General features: G+C 41.5%; 1 protein-coding gene across 1 annotated transcript in view; it reads right to left on the reverse strand.

The window, feature by feature from the left end:
• Positions 1–532: 532 nt before the first annotated feature.
• Positions 533–10,853, reverse strand: part of LOC139701474 (spermatogenesis-associated protein 31D1-like) — a 12,979-nt gene continuing 2,658 nt past the window's right edge. Inside the window, 4 exon segments of the mRNA XM_071600384.1 lie at positions 533–571; positions 1,090–1,316; positions 1,319–2,840; positions 3,003–3,569. Of these exon segments, the coding sequence (XP_071456485.1) occupies positions 533–571; positions 1,090–1,316; positions 1,319–2,840; positions 3,003–3,569 (2,355 nt within the window).

The following is a 10,853-nucleotide window of genomic DNA, read 5'->3' on the forward strand; positions in this document are numbered from 1 at the left end:
TTTATTTTTTACGTGGTTCTGAGAATAGAACCCAGTATGCTTCTGAAACACATTAACATGTCCACATGACAGGTTCGAAAGCAGTACCTCCCCTCTTTCCAGACTTATTTTTATTTTATTTTTAGATATGCATGACCATAAAATGCATTTTGACATATTGTACACACATGGAGTATAACATATTCTAAGTAGAATCATATTCTTGTGGTTGAACATGATGTGGAGTTTCACTGGTCTCTCTACCAGCTGGCCTTGCATCCACTGCAGCAATGCCCACAAATGCCCCCAGAAGAGGTTCACCCACCGTGACAGTCTGGTCAGTGACAACTTAAAAAATGACTAAGCCACTCTATTCTAAAAAATATACCTGTCTTCGATTCTCTTTTCTGGTGTGCAAGCCTTATCTGCCTTACTGCCCAATCCATGAGGGGAGAAGGTGTGGGCTGCCAGACAATACCATTAAGGCTAAACTAAGAGGTTGGAAACAGCCACCTCCTCCAATTTCACGAGGAAGGGGATTCAAGAACAGGTCTTAGCTCTTCTTCAACAGCAGCTCTGGGGAACTTGTCACCTTACAGAAGCCAATGAAGGCAAAAAATAAGAGCTTAACTTTTCTCTTCCCAAAGCACAACCGATAGGTTACTAAAACCCATGCACCTAACACAGTACACAGAAAACACACAACTCTTGTAAGAAAATTTATTAGGAACAATCAGGAATCTCCATCAGGAATAATCATTAGGAGGAAGGAAATTTTCCTCTGTGAAAACGTTGGATAAGAATTTTCTCTTTAAATAGTAGGGAAAGATCTCCCAACACAGTGACTTCAGAAGGTGCACGGGCAGGGACAGGCGCCTGACCCACTTGATACCCACAGATGAGACTTGGATTAGACTTGAGATCCCAGTGGGGCATGCGCGGGAATTGCTTTTGATCCCTAAATGCCTCAGTGTTTGGGGATTCTCTGTTCAAGTCTCTAATCTGTTTATTCCTTTTAAGACAGCTCTGGCCAGCAAGGCCTGATTCTTGGCTACAGGACTTGACCCTTGTTACTTTAGAACAAGGAGCCTTGTAATTGAAATGATGCACCTGGACAGACTCAGCCTGGACCTGAAGTCCTGCCTTGGGCTGAGTTTTCCCAGACTTCTTGGGGGACAAATGTGGCTCTTGGGGGCCAGTGACATTGACTCAATGCTGGTGCCCATGTTTCTCCTCCAGGACATTTTCACTGTCTCTCATGATTCTGGGGTTGTCAGTATTCCCAATAAAGGCAGCTCTTCTTTGGACTAGGCCTCTGCCCTGCACAGGTGATGATGGGAGCTGCCCTTTTCCAGGGAACCTTCTTGCCTTTTGCCTTTTATATTAGGATAAAGCCATTAAAAAATGTACTTCATCTGGTTTCTGAGGCTTTCGGGAGGAGCTGGTCCCTTCAGTGACTGAGCTGAGCAGGACTTGCTCCCAAGTGTCTGCTCTAATGTACTGTCTTGAGGGTGGTGGCTCCTCCTTCTGGGTTGGCATGTGCCCAACCCTGCATCCCCTCCACCAAGCTTGAGTGTTTTGGGTGCTGGAGGGGTCATTGTCTTAGCAGTTGCTGGGCAGTTCTTATCTTGGTCTTTGTGTATGTCAAGCTTAGGGACCCAGGGCCCCTGCCCATGCTCCATGCTAGTCTGTGTGTTGTCCAGGTGGACATACAGGACCTGGGAAACTGCCATGTTCTTGCAGGCAGCACCCTGGTCATGTTTAAGGAAGGTCTTGGAAGTCAAGCTATTTGAAACAAGGGGTATGCCATTGCTATGGCCTTGCTTCTGGCTAGGTTCCCCCTTCTTCATTTTAGCCCTTAACTCACCAAGCAATGGATTCTTAAGGTGTGACAATCCAGGGTCTCTCACAACTGACATTTTTGGGGAATTTTCAGGAGTATAGACATCTGACACTGGGGAGTTTTCTGGCTTTCTGGTTGTCAAGACAGTGGGAGGTTGTGACTGACAAGCATAGAGCTCCTGTGCCTTCAATGTCTCCCTGGATTTCTCAGATATCTTGGACATGGAAGAACTTCCCCAGGGCATCCAATTGCCCTGAGGCCTTGCTACACTGTAGCTGGAACTCAGTCTCTTAGGTATTTCCTGAGGTCCAACCCCAGCTTGCCTCATGGGCAGATTTGGGCTGCATTTATTGGCTGCTACAGGTGGTTTCTGATAAGCTTTGCCTATGATGCTCTGTGTCTGGGGCAGAACAGATGGTTTGCCATCCTTTATTCTACGAAGGTCCTCTACATGCTCATGCTTGATCTCAAAGACTGTTTGTGTGAGGATCACCTGTTCTTTCTTGACCACGACTGAGGTGGCAAGGAGAGGACGATCTAGACTTTGAATTGCATTTTTGGTTTTCTCTTTGTCTCCATGAAAAGCATTAGATCTTCCTCCATGGGTCTTGGACATGCTCTGTTTAGAATCCACCCCAGAAATACAGGTGGCAGAAAAAGGAAACTTGGAGTGAGAAAAGGAGTGATATGAATCTTTTTCATTAAAGATCTCTAGGGATTCCTGAACCCTGTTGGGAAGGCCATATATCAACCTCTTATGAAACAGTGTAATGTGGTCTTCCATCATCCTCTTCTTGCAAGCATTGAGGAAGGAAATAGCCTGGGTAGTATTGACAGAGCTGTCTGTCCTGGTTGGTGCCAAAGGTTTGTGACTCGTTTGTCTGGTGGATTTCTCATTTACAGGCAATGCCAACTTGATAGAATGCCATGATCTATGCACAGTGCCAGGAATCTGACCCTCACTGATTTCCTGAAACTTCTTGCTCAGATGGGAGTTCAAGGCATTTTCAAGTTGTTTCTGTAGTGAATTCACCATTGAGGTACTTGGAGTTCCACCTGATGGACTCTGCAAGTGATGTTCTAGGTCCTTCCTTGAGGAAGACCCCAGAACATTATCTCAGTCACTCAGCACATGACGATTTTGCTCAATCTTGGTACCATCTCTCTGTGCCTTCCTCACTCCCATCTTTAGAGGAAGCATTCCTGAGCTCAGTTCATGGAGGTTTCTGGGTTGGCTTGAGCCCCCCTTATTTATATCTTTGGTGCTCTGACTCTTATCCAAAGACTTTCTTGAGAGCCCATGACTGCTCTTTGACTCAGAGGTCTCAGGAATTTTTTCCAGAGGACGCATCAGTGACAGGGATGCATAGACTCTGCGGGGCAGGCCCCACAAGTGTTGGATATGCCTCTTTCGAAGGTGGTGGTCTAGTTTCTTCTGAACATCATCTGAGAGGGGATAATTTCCAGGAAGGATGGAGATTGCAACATGAGCTTTGGAGGATGGGTTAACCAACACAATGTTGGGAGCTGGGGGACAAAAGTCCTCCTGGGATTTGTGGACCACAGAGGGTAAACCCCACAGACTTTCCTGTGATTTTTGTGTCACATTGTATTCTAGGTCATGAATTTCAGATGGCACCAGAGATAGTGCCTCGTTCTTGTGTCCAAGATCACGCACTCCACAGATCCTAAACTGGTTTTCAGGAGGTGACAGAATTGGGAGTGGGGATTGAGGCTGAAGCTGGGTCTAGGCATGTTCAGGAGTGAGATATTGGGGCTGAGGTTGGGAAGAGGTCTTGGGCAAGGGTTGAGGTTGGCTCACAGGCAAGAAGGCAGGTGGGGACAACACACAGACTAGCATGGAGCATGGGCAGGGGCCCTGGGTCCCTAAGCTTGACATACACAAAGACCAAGATAAGAACTGCCCAGCAACTGCTAAGACAATGACCCCTCCAGCACCCAAAACACTCAAGCTTGGTGGAGGGGATGCAGGGTTGGGCACATGCCAACCCAGAAGGAGGAGCCACCACCCTCAAGACAGTACATTAGAGCAGACACTTGGGAGCAAGTCCTGCTCAGCTCAGTCACTGAAGGGACCAGCTCCTCCCGAAAGCCTCAGAAACCAGATGAAGTACATTTTTTAATGGCTTTATCCTAATATAAAAGGCAAAAGGCAAGAAGGTTCCCTGGAAAAGGGCAGCTCCCATCATCACCTGTGCAGGGCAGAGGCCTAGTCCAAAGAAGAGCTGCCTTTATTGGGAATACTGACAACCCCAGAATCATGAGAGACAGTGAAAATGTCCTGGAGGAGAAACATGGGCACCAGCATTGAGTCAATGTCACTGGCCCCCAAGAGCCACATTTGTCCCCCAAGAAGTCTGGGAAAACTCAGCCCAAGGCAGGACTTCAGGTCCAGGCTGAGTCTGTCCAGGTGCATCATTTCAATTACAAGGCTCCTTGTTCTAAAGTAACAAGGGTCAAGTCCTGTAGCCAAGAATCAGGCCTTGCTGGCCAGAGCTGTCTTAAAAGGAATAAACAGATTAGAGACTTGAACAGAGAATCCCCAAACACTGAGGCATTTAGGGATCAAAAGCAATTCCCGCGCATGCCCCACTGGGATCTCAAGTCTAATCCAAGTCTCATCTGTGGGTATCAAGTGGGTCAGGCGCCTGTCCCTGCCCGTGCACCTTCTGAAGTCACTGTGTTGGGAGATCTTTCCCTACTATTTAAAGAGAAAATTCTTATCCAACGTTTTCACAGAGGAAAATTTCCTTCCTCCTAATGATTATTCCTGATGGAGATTCCTGATTGTTCCTAATAAATTTTCTTACAAGAGTTGTGTGTTTTCTGTGTACTGTGTTAGGTGCATGGGTTTTAGTAACCTATCGGTTGTGCTTTGGGAAGAGAAAAGTTAAGCTCTTATTTTTTGCCTTCATTGGCTTCTGTAAGGTGACAAGTTCCCCAGAGCTGCTGTTGAAGAAGAGCTAAGACCTGTTCTTGAATCCCCTTCCTCGTGAAATTGGAGGAGGTGGCTGTTTCCAACCTCTTAGTTTAGCCTTAATGGTATTGTCTGGCAGCCCACACCTTCTCCCCTCATGGATTGGGCAGTAAGGCAGATAAGGCTTGCACACCAGAAAAGAGAATCGAAGACAGGTATATTTTTTAGAATAGAGTGGCTTAGTCATTTTTTAAGTTGTCACTGACCAGACTGTCACGGTGGGTGAACCTCTTCTGGGGGCATTTGTGGGCATTGCTGCAGTGGATGCAAGGCCAGCTGGTAGAGAGACCAGTGAAACTCCACATCATGTTCAACCACAAGAATATGATTCTACTTAGAATATGTTATACTCCATGTGTGTACAATATGTCAAAATGCATTTTATGGTCATGCATATCTAAAAATAAAATAAAAATAAGTCTGGAAAGAGGGGAGGTACTGCTTTCGAACCTGTCATGTGGACATGTTAATGTGTTTCAGAAGCATACTGGGTTCTATTCTCAGAACCACGTAAAAAATAAACAGATTAAATAAAGGCATGTGTCCATCTATAACTAATAAAAATATTTTTTAAAAAAGAATTTTCTTTCCAAGGTACCATGTTTAAAGGAATTAGACTTCCTGAAATGTTTTTATGGAGAGATAGCTAAACTCTAGTCTTCAATGACAAATATCCTTTTGACAGTTATCCTTATTGGTCCCTCTCTCTCCTCATGAATCAGTCAACATCTTTCACTTTTCAAAGCTTTTCATTACAAAAAATTTTAAACATATTTAGGCACATATAGAACAATACAACTGTCTGTGTACACTCCCTCAGCAATTATCATTTGACATGAGTGAGGTATCCTCTTCTTGATTAAAATTCCAAAATTCATTTAAATATCTTGTCATTCTTAGATGATATGGTATTATATGTTAATACACTCATAATCCTTTGATATTTTCATAGGAGGAACATATTTATCTACAACAGTGGACCATGGCACTAGTGACTAAAAACATTGAGCCTTTTTGGCTTTGGCAATGAGTTCTGCTCTATCATTTAGTAATTATGAGGAGTCATTTACCGAGTTCCACCCCTTAACACAGACAGTACAAGACATAATCTTTGCAAATTCAGCACACAATATTGCAGTGCCTTAATCATACGGTAACCTTAATTAAAACTAAAGATTAAGAAATCTGTCTATGCTGATAAATGCTTGAAAGTTCCATGTCAATGTTTTCAAATATTTAGAAGAAAACAATGTGTTTTTTTCTAGCCATAAATTTCCTCTCCTTCCCCAAAAGTCACTAAATGTAAAAGATTATATAAAAATGTGCTTGACATCAAGAAAACAAAAATGAAACACACTGAGAGATAACATTTTGCACTTATTAGGATGGTAAGCATCAACAAGTCAGATAAATACCTCTGAGGAAAAATGGAGAAATTGATGGAAGTTTCATACTCTGCTGGTTAAAATGTAAAATGGTACAGTTGTTTTATAAAACATTCTGGAAATTCCTTAAAATTCCATATGTAGAGTTACCATAGGACCCAGTGATACCTTTTCTAGGTATATACCTAAGAGAAATGAAAATACAGAAATTTATGCATGAATATTTATAGCTGCATTATCACAATAGCCCAGGTTGGTAACAACCCACATGCCCATTAACTAGTGAATGGATAAACAAATGTGGTATATCTATGCAAATATTATTTAGCCATAAGAAAGGAATAAAACATTGATACATGCTACAACATGGATGAACTTTAGAATTATACTAAGTGAAAGAAGTCAGTAGCAAGTGACCACATATTACCTGATTCTATTCTTATGAAATGAAATAGGGAATTTTAATTAGAAACAGAAAGTAGACTAGTGATTGCTTAAGGCTGGGGGATGAAGGCTGATAAGTGTGAAATCTAGAATCCATGGTTTCTTTTTGAAGTCACAAAAGCATTTTAAAATTGACTCCAGCGACAATGCACAACTCTGAATACACTAGAAATCATTGAATTAGGGGCTAGGGTTGTGGCTCAGCGGTAGAGTGCTCGCTTAGCATGTGCGAGGCACTGGTTTCTATCCTCAGCACCACATAACAATAAATAAATAAAGGCATTGTGTCCAACTACAACTAAAAATAATTTTTTTAAATCACTGAATTACACACTTGAATTGGGTGAATTTTATGGTATATGAATATGTTTCAATAAATTGTTTAAAAAGTAAAACTACCTGTTGTTAACATTTTGACACATTTGTCGGATCCTCTCTCACTGCCTCTCTATATGTATATATGTGTGTGCATGTATATGTATATGTGTATGTGTATATAATATATGTGTATATACACATACACATGTACATGTACGCATATATACACAAATACACACAAGATTAATACACATTTATTCCCGAATATTTCAGAATACATTTCATGCATCATGCTATATTTTATTGTGAATATTAAAAAAAGATATTCTTTCATATACTAAATTTTCCCCTTTCATAAATTTACCATAGTCATAAAAATTTTGAACTAATCTCATTCATACTGCATTTTTGTGAATTTTTTCCCCGTAATACACCTTGTGACTATAATTTTTTAAATCTCCATTATAAGATACAGCCTAGAGTGTCACATTTCCTTTAGTTGTTGTGTATCTTTGGTCTTCTTTAAACTGGAACAGTTTTTTAGCCCTTCTTTTTTTCTTAACACGACAACTTTTAATAATATATCCAGTGTTGTGTTTTATGGCTCCCTTTCTATCTAGAAATTTTGGGGTGGAGTTTATCTTGCTCAGATTTTAAAGAATGCTTTTATATTTGTGATCCTTGGGACCTCAGGGGTTGCCAGGGCCAGGTTTGTTGTAAACAAACAAACAATAATACTAGAGATGCTAGGCTATGTGGAGATTTTTCTATATAGAGAGACCTCCTGTAGTCAAGGGAAGGTAGATAAGAGGAGACAGGCTTGATGAAGACCTTCTGTTAGGTAGAGACCAGAAGAAGCTGTGGATGCTGAAGACAAGCAAAGAAGGGGGCTGTTAATACTGAAAAGCCTTCATCACGTGAAAAGGAAAGGGTTGGATGTCTGTGGCCAAAGCAGATGAACTCATCAGACCCAGCGAAGAGATGCAGACAATTTCAGGAAAAGACACAGGGCTTAATTTCAATCCTAATTTAAGTATAATCATTTATAATCTAAACAAGAAAGCTTTAAGGGTAATAAATGTTAAATAGCTAGCTCACATGGGGAGATTAAAAATACATATACTCTACACCATCCACAAGAATAACATCTTGTTTCAAAAAACATTTGGAGGAACCAGTAGGAATTTTGTTAGAAACAAAGTTGGGAAGAGATGAAACCTCATAATTTCATGAGAATGTAACCATACATGCTGGGAGAAAGTAACCTACTTTGCTAAATAGAATTTTAACTGTGCTCATTAGAGGTTTATATGACACTGCAGAGAAGCCTACTTTTCAAATCAGGATGGGTTTGGTCATAGGTTATGGTCTAGCACAACTGCTCTGTGAAATCAAGACAGTTAAAAACTGTTGGAAAGGAGAGAGTAGGGGGATAAGTGGGGAGAGCCAAGAGGCAGCTGTGTGGGACAGTATACCAGTAGAGAGGGAGATATTGGAGAGCCTGAAGGGGCAGGATAGCTTAAAAGAGATTTGTAGAGAAAGATTTATTAGAAGATATTGCCATGGACAAGCTATGCCCTTGTTTTCCTCTTCATCTTGGTTTCTGTTCTTTGGTCCTATGTGAGAGATCACCAAACAGTGAAGTGCTCTCTTGTTTCTCCAGGTAACAGAAGAAAAAAGCAGAATATGTCACTGAGGTGGATGTATGATATAGTGAAAGGGTGGAGTTGGGGGTTGGGGGGGGGAGGTGGAGGAATCTCAAAGTCCCTAGGGGAATGGATAGATCAGCAGGGTTTGGTAATGGGCGAAGGGCATGGGTTCATCTCCCATGTGTTGTCCCCTCCCCCACCCTCAAGAACCTCTGGTGTCTGTACTAAAGCTCTGTGATGTGGATATGGAACTGTGTTCTAGAGCATGCACTCTTAGTGACCAACTTCTGGTGAAGCAGGCCCTCTTCTTTGTCTGAGGAGCCTTGCTGCAGCATGGATGAGCTTCAGCTTGACTTCTTGGATGTTCCTATCCTTGACTTTCTGTGTGGAGTGGGGTTCCTCCTTCTGTCCCTGAGCTACCTGACAACAGATCTATATTTCCCCATATCCTGCAAACAGAGAGACATCAATCAGGTAAGTAAACAGAAGATGCTCCAAAATTTTAGATATTTCTTCTACAATTATATATGCATTTAATGCTATAATTTCACCTGTAAGCACTGATTTTCTGCATTCCCTACATTTTGATGCATTGTATTTTCATTTTAAAGAATTTTTTTCTTGATACTACTTCTTTGACAAATTAATAATATAAATTATTTAAATTGTTTAAACTGAGAAGCTTTTGGGATTTTTTCAGCTACCTTTCTATTACTGATTTTTAGTTAACTCCAATTTGGTCTAAAAACATACTTTGTCTGATTTCTACTTTTTTAAATCTGTTAAGGTATGTCTAGATTGTGTCCTATCCTGGTGAATATTCTGTGTGATCTTGGGAAGAGTATTTATTTTGCTGTTGGTAAATTATTTATTAAATATCAATGATATCAAATTAATTGATGGTACAGTTCAGGTCAAACATATCCTTATTGATTTTCTGCCTCCTGGATTTGTCAGTTACTGAGAGATACTTGTTGAACTCTCTGATAGTAACAGTGGATTTCATCTATTTCTCTTTGCATTTCTAGCAGTTTTTGCCCTTTATATTTTGCCTCCCTGTTGTCAAATGTGTTACACTTAAGCAGTGTTATGTCTTCTTAGAGAACTGATCCCCTTAGTATTGACAAGGCTCCCTGGCTGCCAGGCCACATAGCCAGTCCACTAATCTCTCTACAAGAAGTGGCAGTGAAGCAGCAGTGGAGCTGCAGAGCAGAGGCCAGGGTGGGCTGGAACACAGGCAGTGAGCATGGGCTGCAGCCTCACAGATCCTGTATACCCACAGGGGCCTGAGGCACTGCCAGCCAGCACCTAGGCAAGCCAAGGCTTACAGACCTGTCACCCCATGGTGGACCGCTCAGGTCAGTGCTGAAGCCCACTGCAGAAGCCAGCTGCACAAAGCACTGCAACTGGGAACCTGGAACATCCATGATCCAAGAATCTCAACCTTCTGTTTCCCAAGGAGCATCAAGAAAATGGAAGTGGGGTGGACCTGAATGGAAGTTCAGTTTCAACAGTTAATTAATAGCATTCCTATTTTCCAAACCCTGATTAGCAAAAGTCTGGACCAATTACATTGACCCAAGTGCTATATAAAGCTCTAGACTAGCACTATCAGGTGGCAACTCCCACTGGGTCCCCTCTCACCCGCAGGAGTTCTGTTTCTAGTCACACTTGAATAAATCCTACTCACTCATCCTTGTCTATGAATTGTGGATTTCATTCTTCAAATGCACAAGATAAGCACCCAGAAACAAGAAACTGGTGGTGAGCTGCTGAGGTCTGCTTCAACATGGAGGGTGTTGCCCACCATTAATAGCTGCAACATGTTTCTTGGCTGCAGAGGTCTGCAGCTTATGCAGATCCCAACCCCCCTGTACACATATACCAGCAGAAGTGGAGATTCTAGTTTCATCTCAAACTTTGGGTTCACTATTACGTAATGCACTTTTTATCCTTGCTAATTTCCCTTCTTTCTAAAGTCTGCTTTGTCTGAAATTAATATGACTACCCCTGCTTTTTAAATTACTGTTAACATGCTACATGTTTATGCATCCCTTTACTTCTGTGTCATTTAAAATGGGTAACTTCTAAATAGCATACAGATAGTCTTGTTTATTTTTATCCACTCTAATATTCCTTACTTTTAAATGATGAATTCAGATAATTCACATTTAAAGTGATTTTTCTATACTTTTGGATTTAATACCTACCATATCTGTAACAGTTTAGTATTCATT

The sequence above is a fragment of the Marmota flaviventris genome, chromosome 13, assembly GCF_047511675.1.
Source record: "Marmota flaviventris isolate mMarFla1 chromosome 13, mMarFla1.hap1, whole genome shotgun sequence".
Lineage (NCBI taxonomy): Eukaryota > Metazoa > Chordata > Mammalia > Rodentia > Sciuridae > Marmota > Marmota flaviventris.